Below are 21,388 nucleotides of genomic sequence, written 5' to 3' on the forward strand. Positions count from 1 at the left end.
CCTCATAATGATCCAATAATGTAGGTACTGTCATTATAATTCTTATCTTAGAGATGAGGAAGCTGAGCCATGTTAATTTAAGTCACCTAAGTTTACACAGTTGGTAAGTGTTGAAGCCAGAATTTTAATCCAGATAATTGGACTCTGGGGTCTGTATTATTAAAAAGACCTTACATTAAAAGGAATGAACATTTTTAAAGCTTTTGGTACATCTTGCCAAACTGCTTTCCAGCCAAGAATGGAATACCATTTAACCAGCACTGATGTTATAATTTTAAAATTTCTTTAATTTAATGGATCAGAAATGGTACCTAATTGTTTTAAAACTGTTGTTTGTTATTAATGAGTTTGAACACTTTTGGATGGTTTTCCACTTTTATGAATTATTAGTGCTTGTCTTTATATCTCTTAAGATCTTGGTGTTTTGATAAGCTCTTTAAAAATAAATTTAATATATTATTGCCTCTTATATTTGCTTTTTTTGTTTTTGTTGTTCTACCAAAGTGTTCTGTTTGATTCTTCATGATTTTTTGTGTGACTTAGGAAAAGCCTGAATTCCTATAGGAGTCAGATACTGCAATTGAGTGACAATTAGGAGTCTTGGGACTGGGAAGGACTAGAGGCTTGTCCAAACAGGGAGACCATCACTGAACTCCACTAGTTGTTGATGAGAATAGGCACAGTGCAGCAAGATCTTCTGATTGTTTTTCCCTGAGAAGTTAGCATCTAGAGTTTTATGTGCGATGTCCTTCAGAGGGAAGCTGTGGCTTAATAAAACACATCTGTGTGAGCCAGAAGACTGATGATTTATCACCTTTGGCACAGAAGTTCCCCTTCATTCAAAATTCAGTTCTATTTTCTTCCAGTTTTCTGTGAGCTTTTGAAATATATTCAAAATTTTATACAACTATAATTAAGTTGTGGTGTGAAGCTTAAAACAAACTAAAGAAAAGATTAATTTACATTTCTCAGTCCTGTTCCCTTGCCCTCAAGTTTCTCTCTTTTGTTCTTCGAAAGCAGAAGGATCAATGAAGTAATGAAGAAATATTAAACATTATTATGGTGGTTTCTCTAATTTAAAGGAACAGTTGTCCCTTTTTCTCTATATGATGGACTTATATTGAATGTTCTCATTTCCTGATTAATAGAATATGTTTTTGTTTGTTTAAAATTAAGGCAGGAGGATACATAGATCAATTGGAATTTAAAACTCCTTGATATGCTCAAAAGAAAGCTAAATAGAAAGGGAGAAGTACACAAAGTAATGCAAATTTTTCAGATTAAAACAATATATCTAATTATGTACTAAATATTGCAAATTTGATAAATATGAATTTCAGAGAGATTTCAATTAGTGGGTTACATAGTTAGAAAGTGATCAACAAAAATCATGCTGTTTAAATATTCATTTATTTGTTCAAAAACCATTAATCGAGAGCTTACTTTGTGCTGGAGAACCAGTAGATATTTTTGTTCCACTATTATGATTCTACAGTTATTTTTCTCTCACTATTTTGGCCCTGGGATTGATTTTATGTTAGTGAATAAAAGCATTTAAGTCAGAATTATACCAGCACCAATGAATTATTGACATGAATTACTCTTAATAATTCCATTAACCGAAATTAATTCCTTGATCAGTTTTCTAGTATAGTACTTAAAATATTTACAATTTTGTCATGTGAATAAAAATACTGAAATTATTTTGATCCAGACTAATTCATTTATGTTTAACTTATCAACACAGTTCTATCAGTCTTTTGTCCAAATCAATTTTACCATAATAGCTTCTGCTACTATGAGATTTGTTTTGTGGGCATTATTTTTATCCAGTCCCATTTTCCCAAGTCAAAATTTATAGATCTAAATCTTACCACATACAGTTTTACCCATTTTCAGTTTTATTTTGTATTGATTATTTCTCTCAGTTATATTTGGTATTTATTTCTTAGCTAATCCATGATAAAATTGTTAAATATCTCAGTATCGGCCTATTGCCAGAATTGTCTGTTATAAAGCTAATTTAATTCTTCTGATTATTTTGGGACCCTTGTGTAAACTGTTCACAACAATTGTGGCTGAAAGAGCAACTAATGGGATCAAAAAAGCTTACTTCTAAAAAAATTAAGTGATTCTTCACTAAAAGAAAGGTGGGGAGGAGATGATAGGTTTGGGGAAGGCTTCGCTGCGGAGGCAGTGTATGATTTGCATCACAAAAGATGAGAAAGAATTCACCAGATGCCAATAGGGGTGAAGGGCATTACATAGAAAACGACCAGTATGTGTAAAAGCGTGGAGTCAAGGAGTGGAGTGTGTGCATGGTAGGCACCAAATAAAAACTGAATGAATAAATAAATGGGTTTGTGTATGGTAAATAGTAAATGGAGTGTAGGGTGCATAAAACGGGTAGAGGAGGTTGAAATGAGAGAACGAAATGCTAATTGGGTATGGAGATGAGTGACGGAGAAGTGAAAGAGATCACTCCGTGTCCCACTTAAATTAGTGGCTGTATCTTTTTTTTTTTAACATCTTTATTGGAGTATAATTGCTTTACAATGGTGTGTTAGTTTCTGCTTTATAACAAAGTGAATCAGCTATACATATACATATATCCCCATATCTCCTCCCTCTTGCGTCTCCCTCCCACCCTCAGTGGCTGAATCTTGATGCTATTAAATACAGAAGCAAACACAGAAGGAAGCACAGGCTCCAGTCCACTCTGCTTTTGCACCATTTTGACCCGAAATGAGACCCGATGCACTGGAATCTGTCTTTTTTGCAAAGACCACAGAAAAGATCTCTCATTACTCCTTGGTCAGTCACTTTGATGCTTTCAAATTCCTCATTAAAATCAGTAAAATATTCCTTTAGTCTAACCTAATACTCTTGTTGTACTTACCTCCATTTCCTATTATTCTGTCTTGCAAGAGTTGGAGAAGAGCTGGTCACCATATTTGAATAGGGGTATCTCCCAGAATGTTCCTTCTTAACCTCTTAAATCTTTCTTTTCAGTGTTCTTCTGATTCAACACCCTCCGTAATATATTCTTTTTCAAGGATGATCTGATCAGCCGGTTGGCCATCTTTTTCAAGGATGATCTGATCAGCCGGTTGGCCAAGGGTATTATATACATTGTATTTTTTTAATACAAAGTTTATGCACTTCTTTAGTTCTTATACTTTCCTCCATGCCTCCAATCATGTCTTCTTTAGTTGTTTCTTTCCTTATTTCTGGAAACTTTAAAGGTAATGAGGAAATAAGGATAGCAAGGCATGGTAAAAGGGCCTGTGAATGTTTAGCCTAAGGAAAAAAGGCTAAAATGGTTAATCACTATACCCAAATCTCAAAGGGAATTCCCCCCTCATAATATTAGGGACTAATTTCAAAGAATGAAGCCTATAACTATAATGAAATATGGATTATAACATATGTGTGTGTGCATAGTGTGTGTGTATTCCTGACTGAAATGGGACATTAATCAATTGTATAACATACAGGAGGTAGTGACATCTCTGCCCTAGGCACGTTGGTATAGTGGAAAAGGTAGTCTAAGAACTTAAAAGGCCTGGTCTGAATCTCATTACTTTCATTTACTAGCTGTATGACCTTGGGCAAGTTACTTTAGCTCTCTGAGCTTCAGTTGTCCTCATCTGTAAAATAGAGATAGTATCTACTTCATAGGTTTTTGTAAGAGTTAAATGGGATAATATATGTGAATATGATTTGTAAGCTGTAAATTGCTGTAAATGAGTAAAGAAATTTTATCTGAGTAGACATTCATCTGTAATGATTTGAGAAATTTCATGTAAGGGATATAAGCTAACGGGGTACCATCTCTTCCAGAGAGGACCCCAACGTCAGATGTCCTCCCTGGGCCAGCTCATCCGCAGCCTCCGTGAGACTATCTTTCTTACCTGTTGAAGTGACTTGATGACAAACAGACCATTTCCAGCTATAGCAACAGAATGAGGTAAGGCATGACTTCCATTTCCAGCTATAGCAACAGAATGAGGTAAGATTTTCGCATTTTATGTTTGTACCATAATATATATAACCAGTGCCCAATTGAGGGATATTTAAGTTATTTCTAGAGCAAAGGTGAACAGTGGGGTCATAAGTGTTTTCTGTAACATTATTCTATTCCCTCCTAAGTAGAAAATCTGGCCTCCCTATAGGTTGTGGCAGAAACATAAAGAGAGAGGAAGAAATTCACCCTAATCCTAAAATACCTTCTGCAAATAATTCTGCCCATTCCTTTTCATTCCGGTGGTACACTGGACCCATTTGGTACCAGCTCTGAAGAGCCAAGTGTTAAATTTTGAGGAATTTCAAGAACTGGTTGTTAAACACAGACATTATAAACAAATTTTAATTAACTACTAAATATATTACAAAACAAAGGTAATAAAAATTCATCACTTCCTAAGTTTTTCACTACATTTTACTATTATCTATGCTCTCAAGGTTATATATTTACATCTATTGTATCTATATGGTTGGAAAACCATACAATAGTGACCTAATTTGCATCCCTTCCTAACTCCACGTTTAGTGGTATCACATTTCTAGTGAAATAGGTCATAGTGGGTGTATTTATACCATGGAGATTGGCAAATGCTACAAATCAGGTGACCCTATTGGAGCCATCTGTTAAACACGTACCAACTTACTACTCCTTTAATTCATTTGTCAAATGCTTTGGCTAGTAATTGTAGGGCATCCAAAAGCCTGAAGCTGTGGGGATAGTTGACAGTGCAGCTTGTGGAATCAGACTCCTCAGATTTGAATTCAAGCTTCACTACTTACTCCCTGTGTGACATTGGGCAAATTACTGACCTTTTCTGTGTATTTGTAAAATAAGGATAAAAGAAAGACTACCTTCTCCATGTATGGTTTTGAAGCTTTAAAAACTTACTACCTATAACACATCAGAACAAACAAGACGTAACACATAGTACATATCAATTATTTTACTTTAGATAAATTTTAAAATTATGACATGGAATCCTCTTTAAAGTACTATTTTATAATACTAAGAAATTTTAAAAATCAGGTGTCACTACTGAATTTTATCAAATGCCTTAATATCTCATTGATCAGAATTTTCTCACCTTTGACATATTACTATGGTAGTTACAGTACTAAAATTCCTAATATAAGCAGATCCTTAAATCACTGGAATGGATTTCACTTGGTCATGGTGCAGTATTCTTCGAATGCACTGATTAATTCCATTTACTAATAGTTAACTTTGCCTATGTCATCATTATTAATAAATTATCTTAGTTATAATTTTCTTTTGTGTACTTTTTTCAGGTTTTGGTATCAATGGTTTGATGACTTTGTAAAAGTAACCAGGGAGCCATTATTTTTTCTGTCCTTATAAACAGTTTCAGTAGCCTTCACATATATCTGATTGCTGCAAGATTAGAAACAACTCACTTAGGGAGCTCTCAGGGCCTGGAGCTATTTGGGGCATAGCTCTTTGTCAACTTTCTCTATTTTATCAATAGTAGTTCTCAAACTTGGCTACAACATTGCAATCACCTGGGAAGCTTTTAAAAACACTGAGGCCTGAGTCCCTCTCAGTACATTCTGTTTTAATTATGTCTGGTATGCAGCCTGGGCATGGGGACATTTTCTTCAAGTGACTATAATGTGAAGCCAAAGTTCAGAACTGCTGCGTTTCATTCAGGATGTTAGTTTAATTTGGTTTCTGTATTTTCTTTAATGAATTTTAGTGATTGATATTTACCTAGAAAGTTATCTTTTCTTCCAGGCTTTCAAACAGATTGTCATAGTGTTTAGCAAAGTATTGTTGCATAATTATTTTTATTTCCTTTGTGGCTGTTATTATTTCAACTTTTCTATTTATAATTTGTATATTTATGCTTTCTTCCTCCCATCTCATTTTTGTTGTTGTTATTACATAAATAATAGTTTGTCTATTTTATTGGTTTTTTCAAAGGACCAATTCCTGAATTTATTTATTAACTCTATTTTTTTCTGTTTTGGTATTCAATAATTTCTCCTTTGATCTTTCCATATATTCCCTTTCTGGTCTTCCTTATGTTAATTTTGTTTATCTGCTTCTAATCTCTTGAGCTATTTCATTTCATTTCATTTTATTTCATTTCATTTATCTCTATTTCTTTTTCTTAATACAAGTATTTCAGGCTATTAACTTTTCCTTTAACAAATATCTGTGTATATGTTTATTAATATATGCTACCTTTTACTATCATTTTTTAGATTGTCTGTAATTACTGTTTTCATTTCCTGTTTGATCTAAGAGTTGTTTTCAGAGGACTTTTTCTTTTCCAATTTTCAAGTAGGTGGGGTGTTTTTCATAATCATGTCTAGTTTTATTGTCACAAAATCCCTTCTGAATTAGTTAGACAATCCTTCAAAAACATCTGCTTGATCTTAATTGAACATGTGTAACACCAGGCACTTAAAAAGGAAAAGCAACTGGTATAAGTTTAATAAACAGAAAAACAAGTGGCACGAAAAAAATTCAGTGGTGAAATTTAAATATTCACATGGCCAGATCTTCCTACCTAACATATCTGGTACATTTGGGTTAATTTAAAAAAGTCACTCCCTCTCAGGGAAGGATTAGAAGAAAGGCACCACTTCCTCTGAATTCACACAGCCCCTCACCAGGGTGCACAGCATGGTAAGTTGAGCAAAGACTGGACTTCAGCATCCACTCTTCCCTTCAGGAGCCTTTGTACAGTGCACAATGGTACAACACTCCTGGCAGCCCTGCTGATCAAAAGAATGTTATCTACAATTTATCAAAGCAATACATTCTAAATTTAAATATTCAGGACTTCCCTGGTGGCGCAGTGGTTAAGAATCTGCCTGCCAATGCAGGGGACACGGGTTCAATCCCTGGTCCGGCAAGATCCCACTTGCTGCAGAGCAACTAAGCCTGTGTGCCACAGCTGCTGAGCCTGTGCGCTAGAGCCGTGAGCCACAGATACTGAGCCCCCGCGCTACAACTACTGAAGCCCGCACGTCCTAGAGCCTGCGCGCCACAACTATTTAGCCTGTGTGCTGCAACTACTGAAGCCCGCGTGCCTAGAGCCCGTGCTCCGCAACAAGAGAAGCCACCGCAATGAGAAGCCCACGAAGGGCAGTGAAGAGTAGCCCCCACTCACCACAGCTAGAGAAAAGCCCATGCGCAGCAACGAAGACCCAACGCAGCCAAAAAAAAAATTCTTTTTAATTTAAATATTCAGTAAGAGTTTACTTCTTTTCTTGAAGTAAAAAAATAATAAACAAACAACATTCCTTTTTTTTCCCACTTGGATTTGACAGGGTTTTTTTCATCTTCGTTGAGGTATAATTGAAAAAAGTGTATGATATTTAAAGTGTGCAATGTGATGATAAACAATATTCCTAAGGAAATCCCCATACACAAGCTGATACCTGTGCTCTTTTTCTCTCATCAAGGGGAGAAAATAAATAGAATTTTAAAAAATCGCCTCTATATGGAAATTTAAGGATTTCAGTACCTAGTTTTAGTGTAGTGAATATGGTCTGAACTGTTTTGGATCTTTGGAATTCGTTTAAGATTTTTTTATACTCTAATATACCAATAATATGTTGCAAGTGTTCCATGACCCTTCAAAAAGGTATATTCCCTGTATGGAGGCAATGAAGTTTGAAATATATCTACTTATAAATGTGTGCTTTTTGGTTAATATTATCCATATTTTATATGGATTATCTATACTCTTACCCCCTGATCTAATGTCTTAAGATATAGTATAATCTCCATGAGGTCAGTGAGGAAGTTCTCATGCATGACTGAATATCCTTGGCACCTAGCTCAATGTCTGAATACAGTAGGCTTTCATTTATTAAATGAATAAAACATTTTTGACTGTAAAGTGGAGCGGAGTGCAATTGTTCCCAGTTCCCCCATTCAAATGAAGAATGAATTTTTATCCTTTTTTAGTTTCTCCCTATTCAACTTGTATTGCATTCCCCAACCTGGAATCAACTGTAAATACTGCATTTCTTCTTGAAAATATACTTCTCCCCCTCACTTAAGTTGCTATGGAAGGTTCTACTCAGGCTTTGTGTTGGTCTTAAAAGATTTTGATATATAAACATAGAAAAAAAGAAACTACTGAAAAGACATGAACTAAAATATAGATGTGGTTTCCCTCTGGTTGATTCTTTTTATTTATTTATTTTGCTTTTGCTTTTTGGTATTTTCCAGATGTTCTACAATGAGCAAGCATTAGTTTTATAGTTAAAAGAACAAAAAAAATTGTAATTAGAAATAACAGTCATTTTCTTCTCTAATATTTCTACTCTTTGGCTTGAGTCCTACTCATTGAGGTTACACAGAAAAAGTAAATTCTCTCTTCTACATGAAAAACCTATCTACATTTAAAGGGACCTCTCAGAGTTTCCCTAAGTCTTCCCTTTAAAGTCTCCTTTAAAAGTTTGTCATGTGGTTCCTAGATCATTCACCATCTTTTTTGTCTCTGAACATAATCCCTTTGGTGGATAATCATTTAAAATAGAGGTCAGAACAGGATACAGTATTTCAGGTACAGCCTGATTCACACAAAGAACAATAGAGTCTCCCTTGTTTCATATATGGTTCCATTATTGCTGCCTACAATAGTATTAGATTTTCAGTGCCCATGGCACTGCTGACTCGCATAGAGTTTACTGAAATTCCCATCTTTTTCATGCATTTTCCCTTAATCTATTTTTATACAAGTGGGTAAAACCTATACACAACTATCTTATCTGTGCTTTATCTGTCCTCTTTTCTCAAGCAGGCCCCAGATGGTAGACACAAGGAATGAGAGCATAGTGACAGAGTTTATCCTCGTGGGCTTTGAGCAGAGCTCCCCTTCCACTCGGGCATTGCTCTTTGTCCTCTTCCTAGCCCTCTACAGCCTTGCCATGGCCATGAATGGCCTCATCATCTTCATCACCTGGACAGACCCCAGGCTCAACAGCCCTATGTACTTCTTCCTTGGCCACCTGTCCTTCCTGGATGTCTGCTTCATCACCACCACCATCCCACAGATGCTGATCCACCTGATGGTGAAGAACCATATTGTCTCCTTTGTCTCTTGCGTGACCCAGATGTATTTGGTCTTCTGTGTGGGTGTGGCTCAGTGCATCCTCTTGGCTTTCATGGCCTATGACCGTTATGTTGCTATCTGCCACCCACTTAGCTATGCCCAGATCATGAGCCAGCAGGCCTGTGTGAGGCTGGTGAGTACTGCCTGGTTCTTCGGGCTGATCAACGGCATCTTTCTTGAGTATATGTCATTCCGGAATCCCTTCTGCAGAGACAACCACATAGAAAACTTCTTCTGTGAGGCCCCCATAGTGATCACCCTCTCTTGTGGAGACCCCCAGTTTAGTCTGAGAGTCATCTTTGCCGATGCCATCGTGGTGCTGCTCAGCCCCATGGTGCTCATTGTCATCTCTTATGCGCGCATCCTGGCCTCCATCCTGGGCAGATCCTCCTCCTCTGGTTGGAGGAAGACCTTCTCTACTTGTGCCTCCCATCTGACTGTGGTCATTTTTCTCTACACCTCAGCCATGTTCTCTTACATGAACCCCCGCAGCACACACGGTCCTGACAAAGACAAGCCTTTCTCTCTCCTCTACACCATCATCGCCCCCATGTGCAACCCCATCATCTACAGTTTTCGAAATAAAGAAATGAAAGGGGCCGTGGTGAGGGCCCTTGGGAGGAGCAGCCTTTCCCAGGCAGAGTCTGTCTAGTGGGAAGACTCCTGGCGGGGCAGCTACTTCCCCTGACTTCCTCTCCCTCAGCCCACACAGGTAGGAGATTCACTAGCTGACAGTCTCCAGGAAAGCATACTCATGGCTTCCTTTCTACTAGTATCAGACCTGGAAGATCCTGTTGATGTCTAATAATGCTCATCTATCTGATTTCACTTCCACTGTAGATTGATACTTTCAAACTTCTCTTAGTTATACATTTTCATGATTGGAGGGGCAAATGTAATGAAATGGAGAAGTGTATTCCAAAATTTGGGGAAAGGTAGTATGGTCCTCTAGAGAAAGTCAGTGAAGAGGATGACCAGTCCATTCTTCCCAGAGCAGTTCTTTCCAGGGCAAAGTCAATTGGTAGGAGACTTAGGATTGGGAAAGGAGCAGAGTGATAGCCATGAGGGAAACAAAGGGATGTGTGGAAGATGGGAAAAAGGCAATGAGTGGGAGAAATATGCCATAAGGTGTGTGACACCATCCCTGTATGGTGGCCTCAAAATTCCCCATGAAATTTGTACCCCCATATAAGAACTGATTAATAGGATTACTTCTCAGAGGTAGCAAGAGGAGGAGCTGTATGCCAAATACATGTGGATTATTGATGGGGAGTAGGAAGGGCAGAAGCAAGAACAAAGTCTGAGGAGAGCACCCACTTCCCCAGGTTGTAAACTGGGGGTGGGAGCTATAGGTCAAAATCTCCTAGGGTCAGGGAAGGTTTGAGTGACATCTGCATTGTACAAGAATATAAAAAGTGCACTTTGACCTATTTGCACATTTATTTGCTTCCACTTGTAAATTTTGTCACCAGCCTGGATGCAGTTTGTGCAGTTTAAATGTATCCTTTTTTTTTCATGAAGATTCCTTCCTATCTCTTGCTTTACCTATAATATACTATATTTCCTGAGACTCTACTCCCACCTCTACCTTCTTTCTTCCACACCACTATTCCATTACCGAATGTCTAGAGCAGGGGTTCTAAGTGGGGATGATTTTCCCCCCAGGGGCATTTAGCAATATCTGAAGACATCTTTTGCTTGTCACTACTGGAGAAAGTATGCTGCTGGTATCTAGTAGGTAGAGGCCAAAGATGCTGCTGAACATTCTACAATACACAGGACAGCCCCTAAAATAAAGAATTGTGTGGCCCAAGATGTCAATAACGCCAAGGTTGAGTATTCCCAATCTAGAGATGAGGTATTAAAAGGGCAGAATCATAAAGACGAGAGTTATTGATCTGGGGAGTGAAGAGAGAGGAGGAAACCAAGGAGAATTTAGAACACAGAATTCTATCTGCAAAGTCATTTACTGCTGGACTGTGGGCAGGATTTCTGCTGGCACTGCCATGGCAACAGGCTATGTAAGTACTTGTAATAAAACCTTCCCTAAAACCTCTGTGTTTGTCTCTATTTGAGCTTACCCCTATCCATCCCCCCAAGTTTTTTCAAGTTATAGGAATTTCCTATTCAATCATGCCCTTCTGTCTATCGCTAGTGTGGACTCCTACTTAAATTCTGCCCTTTTCCTCTGTTACTTCCAACCAAACTTCATCCACCCAACATCCATCCTTTCCTTGTTCCCACCAATCTCACATTCTTGCCTAGCTCAGTCTTACCCTTCATCACCTCTGCTTGTTTGCAGTGGGACTCTTACAAATGCCATTTAGTGCAACCTGTGGAAGCCATGTAACCTCTTATGGAAATACTCCCTAGAATTTCGACACTTTTCCCATCCCCTTTACCAATCTCCTTCTTTTATCAATGCTTATATTTCCCCACCCGTATGCTCCACCCATCCTGAAGGGTCTGCTCTACCTTTCATGTATGCTGGGTTTTTTTTTTTTTTGCCCCTCTAGAACTAAATATACACCTTCTCCCCCTGATCTGGGTCCTGGTAGAAAAACCTTTGTTGACTGCCTCAATGGGCTTCATTACCTTCTAGGCTCTGGTTGGGTTCAACTAATAAGAGTGTCTTAGTAGGATAGAGGAAGGCAGGAAGAGAGTGAGTGAGTGTGTTTACTTTCCTGTCTCCTTCCCTGATGTTCCAGAGCCCCTGTCAAGTGGCCTTGTTTTACAGCTCCCTTCCCTGTCCCCGGAAGGTAATACCTGCTCCCCCTCTTGAGAGCCCAGGATGTTTTACCACCCTTCTTTGACTCCCCTTAATCTTGCCCACATCCCCTCATTGACCCTACTTAAGTATGCCAACTATTTCCTTCCACCACACCAACTGGCTCAGTAATAGGTACCAGGCAGCTAGTATAAAAACAAATGGAAATTTTCTCAAAATAGACCATATGTTGGTCTATTTTGGTCTAAAGCAAATCTTAAAACATTTCAAAGATATGGAATCACACAGACCAAGATCACACAGACCACAGACCAAGATCTCTGATCATATTACCAAAATGCAAGTCCGTGTGCCCGATGCACAGTGAGGCCAAACAATACCAAAACGCCAGAGTTTGGAACAGAGAAAGGTTTATTGCAGGGCCATGAAGGAGATGGGTGGCTCATGCCTTAAAACCCCCAAACTCCCTGAAAGCTTTCAGCAAAGCCCTTTTATAGGAAAGGTGAGGGAGGGGCGTTGTTAGTTGTTGCAAATGTCTTGGTGTCAGATCCTTTGTTCTTGAGGTCAGTCAAAGTCAGGTAATGATGTTCCTGTAAATCTCCACCAAACAAATGTTACTCTCTGTTCTGACAAGAAAGGGGAAAGTTCCAAGGCACAACTTTCACCCTTTGAGGTCCAGGCCTGGCTAAGAGAAGGGGGTCCTTGCAGGGGTGGGGGCGGGGGCGTTACCCTGCCCCAGAGCATTCGTCCAGCACCCAATCTGGGTCCTCCTGCCAGTGCCCAGGCCTGGCTGAAGAGGCAGATCTCAGTTGGTGGCTCCCTCAGGGCCAGGTCATACATCGCTGAGGGAGCCAGGAACCCAGGACCCAACTAGCCCTCACACTCCTCAGGCCACCTGAACGATGTGGCCATTAGGTTGCAGAGGCAGGGATGGGGGAAAGGTTCACTGCCTTCTCAGGGCCTGGGCCCGGCCAGTGGGTGGTCCTGGCAAGGGCTCTGGGGCCCTGCAGGACACACCCTCAGCCTGTTCCCTGGGCCCCCCAGCTCACCCGCCAGCCCAAGGCTGGGTGAGCTGAAGGGCCCCGGGGAGAAGACGGGGATCTGCCTCTTACCTCACTCTCCACCTGACGACAACCACCGCACCAACCGTTGGCTCAGTGCCCCTCTAATGGTCGCTCCTTGACAGTCGCTCGCTTGGGGGAGGGGCCCACTGCAGCGCTCTATTACAGTCATAATGCGGTTCACTTAGAAATCAGTATCAAAAAGATAACTGGAAAGAAACACATATGTTTGGAAATTAAGAAACATAATTCTATTTTACCTGCAAAGCAAAGAATGAATTATAAGTCTAGTCTAACATGGAAAGAGTATAGGGCTTGGAACTTGTCACTTCCACCCTCATCAGTAAAAAAGAAAAAAAAAATGAACAAACTGAAAATCAACAACACTTCTTAGATCCATCAGAAAATTGAAGTCACAGGGCAAACCACCACCCCAAAAACTGGAAGACGGGTGAACACAGAGAATCACAGCTTCCTTAGGAACAGAAGCTGCAACTAGAGCCTGGTCAGAACACTTAAAGGAAAATTGACTAGTTACTGAAGACTGAGCATGGACTAGCTTCATAGAAAAAAACTCCTGGAGGCTCACCCTTAGGGAAGTCTTCATAGTTCCGTTAGTTTTATCTCCAGCATCCCCACCAGATTCTCATGATAAAGATCAGAAAAAAAATCCTCTTATACTTCAGCAGTGGGAAAAGAAAATAACCATTCTGAAATAAGCCCAGAGAGCTCTGTTCTCCTTAACAGACTATTTTCATGGAAATCTATCATATGAGAACCTAACCAACCTGGGGAAGGATCCAAGAAAAAGAAAATCTGAGAAGCACTTGTGAAAGTCACAGCCCAAGGACACAGGCTCACTAGAAGACTGAGACCTAATCATAGGACCATAGAATTCCCCCCACACCTTACCACCACCTCAGTAGGGCTGGAGGATTTCAAGGATTACAGCTGAAAGACCTGTGACCCTCAGTCCCTATTTAGGAAGGCGTCTCTAAGGAAATGAAAAGACAACAGAGGAGACAAAAACAAGGACAGCAGAGGAAATATTAGCCGCTGACACCACAGCTACAGCAAACATTAAACACCACCTAACACCTAACAAGATCAACATAAACCCCCCCACTAAAGGCCTATTTACCTCAGTTCCTTTTACCTGATACCTTGTGTCTGGTTTTTAACAAAAGAGCCAATTATGATAAAAAATAGAAAATTTCACAAACCCCAAAATAGTGATGGATCTACATACAATTTTGTAGGATGTAGCTAGAGCAGCACTTTTTTTTATTAGAAAAAAAGCTAAAATGTAATAAACTACCAATTTAATCACAGATTAATAGATTACACAGGAAAGCAGGAGAAAATGCATATGATTTGTTCAACCAATCCAAAGTTTGATTAAATTAATAGAGTTAGAAGGGATTGATAATTTGTGACTGACCAAAAATAAACAAACTTAAACTATACAAAGAATGAAAGGAGCACATGATTACAGATGTTGCAGACTGAATTATAAAATTGTCCTCTGCTTCTAATACAGATGGACTAGGTAATTTGGAACAACTATCTCACTAAGAACAATCAAAAGCTGGACACTTATTTAAAAAGATCTTCTTGAAGGCATTAAAGCACTAAAAATTCTGTGAAGACTTTCTGGGCCAAGATACAGGAACATTCAATGTGTGTTTACAGAACTGGTAAAGTGGGAGATATGTCATAAAGAAGATGAAAGAAAGAATGGTTACAGCAATAACAATAATTTGAAGAGAAAATAGCCAAGAATTTTCCAAAGTCAAAAAAAAAACAACATCAGTCCACAGATTACAGAGGTCCTATGTACCCCCCAAATATATTATTTATAAAAAGAAAAACACACCTGGTCACACCATTAAAACTTCTGAAAATGAAAGACAAAGAAAAAAGAACAATAGCCACCTAAATAAAAAGAGAGGTTCTTTTCAAAGGAATCACAATTAGACTGAAAGCTCTCTTCTCAACAATGAAAGTCAAGGTATAAAGTTTATCTCATATAAAACTACATCATAGCAGACTAGAGATAGTTGGAAGTCAAAACAAATGCTCCAGATGGTGGGGCAGAGAGCAAACATTCATGCTGTGAACCACCTATGGGGCCATGTGTCAAGGAACCGTGGGCAGCCTCTAGGAGCTGAGAGCAGTACCTGGCTGATGGCTAGTAAGGAGACAGGTACCTCAGTAGTACAACTTCAAAGAAATGGATTTTTCTAATAACCAGTGAGCATGGAAGAGGACCCTGAACCACAGATGAGAATCATAGCCTGGTTGACACCTTGATTTCAGCCTGGTGAGGTCCTGAGCAGAAGACCCAGCTAATCCTACCCAGGCTCCTGACCCAAGGAAATTGTAAGGATAATAAGTTTGTTTTACTTTAAGCCACTGAACTTGTGGTAGTTTGTTACACAGCATTAGAAAACTAATACAAGTCTTTAAAATTCTAAGAGAATACTATGGAAAAATTTATGACATTAAATCTGCTAACTTAGATGAATGGAAAATCACTAGAAAAATATTATTTTCCAAAACTGACAGAGGAAAAAATAGAAAACTTGAACACACCTATATGCACGAATTTAAATCAGTAGTTAAAATTTTTTCTCTATAAAGAGCCAGACATATGCTTTTAAGGCAAATACTGCCAACAACAACAAAAAATTCTAATTTTAGATGGAGGTATTCCTTGTTTTATTGTGCTTCACAGATACTGCGATTTTTAATTAATTTTTATTGGCGTATAGTTGCTTTACAATGTTGTGTTAGTTTCAGCTGTACAGCAAAGTGAAACAGTTATACATACACATATATCCACTCTTTTTTTCTTTTTAAAGAAGGCTGTTTTTAATGTAGGAATAAAACAAGCTTATAAGAAAGAAAATATAGCCATCACATTTTATAAGATCCACTTTAAATATTTATCTAATCATACCAGTGTAGCATAAAAAATTTTTTTTAATTAATTAATTTTATTTATTTTTGGCTAGGTTGGGTCTTCATTGCTGCGTGCGGGCTTTCTCTAGTTGTGGTGAGCAGGGGCTACTCTTCATTGCAGTGCACAGGCTTCTCATTGCAGTGGCTTTCTCTTGCAGATCACGGGCTCTAGGGTGCCTGGTATCCACTCTTTTTTAGATTCCCTTCCCATCTAGGTCACCACAGAGCACTGAGTAGAGTTTCCTGTGCTATACAGTAGGTTCTCATTAGCTATCTATTTTATGTATAGTAGTGTATATATATCAATCCCAATCTCCCAATTGATATTGCGATTTTTATAAATTGAAAGTTTGTGGTAACTCTGCATTGAGCAAGTCTATCTGCACATTTTTTCCAATAGCATTTGCTTACTTTGTGTCTCTGTGTCACATTATGGTAATCCTTGCAATATTTAGTTAGTATTATATTTGTTATGGTGATCTGTGATCAGTGATCTTTGATGTTACTACCATGACTCTCTGAAGACTCGATGATGGTTAGCGTTTTTTAGCAATAAAGTTTATTTAATTGAATATGTACATTGTATTTTAGACATAATGTTATTGCACACTTAATAGACTACAGAATAGTGTAAACATAACTTTTATATGCACTGGGAAACAAAACATTTGTGTGACTTGCTTTATTGCAATATTTGCTTTATTGTGGTAGTCTGGAATGGAACACACAATATTACGGAGGTATGCCTGTATACTAGAAAAGATGGAAAGACCTCAAAAAAAAAAATGAAAATAGAGCTACCAAATGACTCAGCAATTCCACTCTGGGATATATGTCCGAAAGAAAAAGAAAACACTAATTCAAAAAGATAGATGCATCTCAATGTTTATAGCAGCATTATTTACAATAACCAAGATATGAAAGCAACCTAAGTGTCCATCAACAGATAAATGAATAAAGAAGATATGGTATATCTAAAAACAGTGGAATACTACTCAGGCATAAAAAATGAAATTTTGCTATTTGCAAACAACATGGATGGACTTGAAGGGTATTATGCTAAACGAAATAAGTTAGACAGAGAAAAATATATACTCTGTGATATCACTTACACGTGGAATCTAAAAAATAAACTAGTGAATATAACAAAAAAAAAAGAGGGAAGACCTCAACTTTTTAAATAACTTTGAAACCAAAACTTGACAAAGATAAAATAATCTAATCTCACTCATGAACAGAGTTGCAAAATTCCTAAACAGAATTGTCTCCTACAATGTGTTAAAAAGATAATACCTTATATCATGAACAAAATTGAGTCTGTCCCAGTACATTCAAAGTTTATTTAACATAAGAAAATGAATTAATATAAATCACTACATTAACAGACAAATGAAGAAAAACCACATGGTAATCTTAGTAGATGTAGGAAAGGCATCGATTTTACTGAAAATTCACACCTGTGTATAATATTAAAAAAAAAAAATCTCAGCCAACCAGGAATAGATATGTACTTCCTTAAGCTATTAAAGTGATCATATACCAAATCTCTGCAAGCATCATCCTTAATAGTGAAACATTAAAACTACTTTTAGATTATAAACAAACCTAGGGTAACCATTATCCCTACTTTCATTCAAGATTGTATTGACAATCCTAGACAGTACAATAAAGCAAGGGAAGTAGATAAATGGTATAAGAACTAGCAATGAAAAAGGAAAACTGTATTTAGGGATGGCATGATTATCTTCATAGAAAAACTAAAAGAAGGCAGAGATAATTTATTTAAATTAATAGAATTTAACAAGTTTACTAGATACAAAATCAATATGCAAAGATCAAATTGCATTTCTATATTCCAGCAAACAAAATAGAAAAATAAATTTTAAGACCATTTTAAATAATATCCAAAATGTAAAAGTACTTGGGAATAACCATAATGAAATAGGGCAATCCTTCATGGAAAGATGCATGTAAATTTATGGACTGTCACTAGGGAAAATCTAAATAAATGGAAATATATAGAGACTTAACACATAACATCGATAGATATACTCTTTGTCCTAATGACTCTTGAAGTTATACCATTTTTGGACTGCTCATTTTTGGTATAATTATTTTTTCACCCACATTTGAATTGCACATCATGTTTGGATTGGAATTGTGTCAATAAATACTATGGACCAGTTGTGATAAGGAAGTGAGGAGACCAATGAGCTTCCTTCTTAACATGCCAATGAATGATATAGAAATAGGTGCTTTAAAAGAGCTTGACAAGTTCACTTTTTTTCAGACGTTTCTGAGTGGATATCTGAAGGATCATCAAAAATCTTTACTGCAGAGGTCAGTTTCCTGAAGCTTAACTTTTGTGCGTTATGCTTAAAAATTGCACTTTCCTCCAAACTCATTTATGTTACAAAAAGACCCCAATTGTATTAGATTTCTCCAAGACCCACACTTGGAGATGGTTCTTGAGATATACGTTATAGGGTGAAGCTGGGGGTGAAACCATCCTACACAATTAGAATGAGTCAGGGCACAAGCAGCATAAACTTCAACTTTATAGGAATCCAAGTGCTCCAAAAGTAGTAAGAGGAGCTGCAGAGCAGGGGTCCCCAACACCCGGGCCACAGACCGGTACTGGTCCGTGGCCTGTTAGGAACCAGGCCACACAGCAGGAGGCGAGCGGCGGGCGAGCGAGCAAAGCTCCATCTGTATTTACAGCAGCTCTGCATCATTTGCATTACTGCCTGAGCGCCGCCTCCTGTCAACATTATGGTGAGTTGTATAACTATTTCATTATATATTACAATGTAATAATAATAGAAATAAAGTGCACAATAAATGTAATGCGCTTGAGTCATCCCAAAACCATCCCCCACCCCAGTCCATGGAAAAATTGTCTTCCACAAAACCGGTCCCTGGTGCCAAAAATGTTGGAGACCCGGTGCTGCAGAGGATTGAAGGAGTGAGAGAAGTTCTTGGAGTTATGCATAATCTAATTCAGTATCAGGCAGGATTTGGGGAGAACAGTGGGTGAATTAAGGGGAAGAAGGTTATTTGAGATTTGAAGAATAGAATTGTGATAATGAAAAGGTAGAGGATGGAGGTTAGGAGGGGAGCATGTTATCAAATATGTGTGCTCCACCAGGCAGCACTTTTGACTGTCTTTCACCCTGTCAGCAGCATTTAATAAGGTTACCGCTTCATTTGTGTATTCAGCCAATATTTATTGTTGTGTTGAACATAGTATAATGATATGAAAAAATATTGAATTGGGGGCACAAGGAGTGATATCTAAGTCATAAGAAACCCTAACTAGAAAATTAATTCAAAATAAAATTGCAAAATAGGTGGTCAAGAGTTAAAGGGCTCCAAGATTTGAAGCTAAGGACACAGGATAATGACACTTGCCAGGGCCCCTTAAATATCAGCTCGTCTTATAACCGGAACAGAACTTTCCTGGGAAACCCTGAGACCATTCTAGACCTTCCAGGCCACTTACCATGGACATAGTCTCATACCCTTGTGAGACCAGGGGTCCAGTTAAAATGGTAAGACTTCAAGATGAGATAGTTGGCCTTATTACGCTTGGCTCCCAACAGTAACCAGGTAGAAGCTCATGCCTGCCTGAGTGTGTGTGTGTGTGTGTGTGTGTGTGTGCAAGGAGCCCATACTCCCTACCCTATAAATGAGCAGCTGGTTTGCAGCAGAACTCACTGCACCCTCACTCTATGCCTATTGATCCCTCCTCTGGGCCTGAGATCAGCACAGCCAATGTCATCAGCAGTGTGTGCCGAAGTCAATGCAGAAGGTCAGTAAATGTGTTCACTTCTCCAGTGAAAGCTGACCCTGACTCTGTTGGCATCCATCAGAGATAAACATCCCTGGGTTCCTCAGTGACCACCTGTGTTTAGATCACACCAGGACTCTGCACACAGTGGCCATGGAGGAGATGTCACAGATCTTGACTCCATTAACCTCCACCTTGCTCCTTTCTCCCTCTCTAGACACCTAACTGTCTCTGCTTTTCCAACTCTCTCCAGCTAGTCTGTTCTCTAGATCTCCCCTCCAAGTTTCCATCAGGCTCTCAGAGACTGCCCACCGGCCCTCCCAGCTCTGGCTGAGGGGCAGATGGCTTGGGTGTGTCTGACTGGGCCCTTCTGGTTAACAGTTCCCTTTTCTCCACACCCTCTCCAGCATTTATTGTTTGTAGATTTTTTGTTGATGACCATTCTGACTGGTGTGAGATGATATCTCATTGTAGTTTTGATTTGCATTTCTCTAATGATTAATGATTTTGAGCTTTCTTTCATGCTCATGACAGTGACAAAGTCCTGTCACCCATTGCTGCAGAGAAGGAGACAATCCTATCTCTAGGAGTACTTTTTTTCATTTCTTTCTTTTTCAACCTTCCTCTTCATGTTTGTGCATGTTGGCATTTTCTAGTTATCTAACATTTTTCTTTCTTATTCCCTGGAGAAAAGGAAGCTTAGAAATGACTCTAGGATGATTCTCTTTCAGAGGTTGTGATACAGAGCTGAGGTCCATATTTTTTGCAGTGTTTTGAGGAGCAAGATTAAGAGAAAGTGGGACTTTAATATCAGGGGGAAAACCTGTGTTAAATGGAAAGACCCTCCTGACAGGGAGAAGCAGAAACCATTAAGACGGATTATAAACTGTGAATGAGATCTTCTCCTCTCTCCAGGTTTCTGCAGGGCCAGTTTGGCTTCCAACTGGGACACTGGCCAAGTCTTTACAGTATTTCTTTCACAAGTGAAGTGAAACCACAGGGAGAGGGAGAGAAAACAGAAATCACAACTAATGTTTATTTATTGTCCAATCTGTACCAGCACTAATTATATCTTATTTTAATTAATCCTCATTTTATAGTAGAAAAAACTTGAGAATCAGCTAGCAAACTCCACATTATAGTAAGTGACAACGTCAAGGCTGAATTTCAGGTACGCCTGCCTCCAAAGTCCCCGTACTTTACCCCGTGCTTCACTGCCTCCTTATAAAGTGATGAGATCAGGTTTGTGTGTGTGTGTGTGTGTGTGTGTGTGTACCACATCTTCTCCATCCATTTATCTATTGATGGGCACTTAGGCTGCTTCCATATATTGGCTATTGTAGATAATACTGCAATGAACATAGGGGTTCATATATCTTTTCTAATTAGTGTTTTTATTTTCTTTGCATAAATACCCAGGAGTGGAATTGCTGGGTCGTATGGTAGTTCCATTTTCAGTTTTTTGAAGAACCTCCATACTGTTTTCCATAGTGGCTGTTCCAATTTACATTCCCACCAACAGTGTGTGAGGGTTCCCTTTTCTCCACATCTTCACCAGCATTTGTTATTTGTTCTCTTTTTGATAATTGCCATTCTGACAGGTATAAGGGTGATATCTCATTGTGGTTTTGATTTTCTTTTCCCTGATGATTAGTGATGTTGAGGATCTTTTCATGTGCCTGTTGACCAGCTGTATGTCTTCTTTGGAAAAATGTCTATTCAG

At 38.5% G+C, this 21,388-nt stretch overlaps 1 protein-coding gene across 3 annotated transcripts; it reads left to right on the forward strand.

Moving 5' to 3' along the window:
• The first annotated feature begins 3,881 nt into the window (after positions 1–3,881).
• On the forward strand, positions 3,882–11,174 carry OR10AD1 (olfactory receptor family 10 subfamily AD member 1). Of its 3 annotated transcripts, none has more exons than XM_082421476.1 (2): positions 3,882–3,970; positions 8,811–11,174. In XM_082421476.1, the coding sequence occupies exons 1-2, from the start codon at positions 3,966–3,968 to the stop codon at positions 9,772–9,774; spliced, it is 969 nt and encodes a 322-aa protein (XP_082277602.1). In that variant the 5' UTR covers positions 3,882–3,965; the 3' UTR covers positions 9,775–11,174. The 3 variants fall into 3 exon arrangements, with proteins under 3 accessions (XP_082277602.1, XP_082277601.1, XP_082277600.1); XM_082421475.1 differs by having other exon boundaries at positions 3,903–3,970; positions 8,808–11,174; XM_082421474.1 differs by having other exon boundaries at positions 3,969–4,012.
• The last annotated feature ends 10,214 nt before the right edge of the window (positions 11,175–21,388 follow it).

This window comes from Balaenoptera physalus, assembly GCF_965194825.1.
Source record: "Balaenoptera physalus genome assembly, chromosome: 13".
Classification (NCBI taxonomy): domain Eukaryota; kingdom Metazoa; phylum Chordata; class Mammalia; order Artiodactyla; family Balaenopteridae; genus Balaenoptera; species Balaenoptera physalus.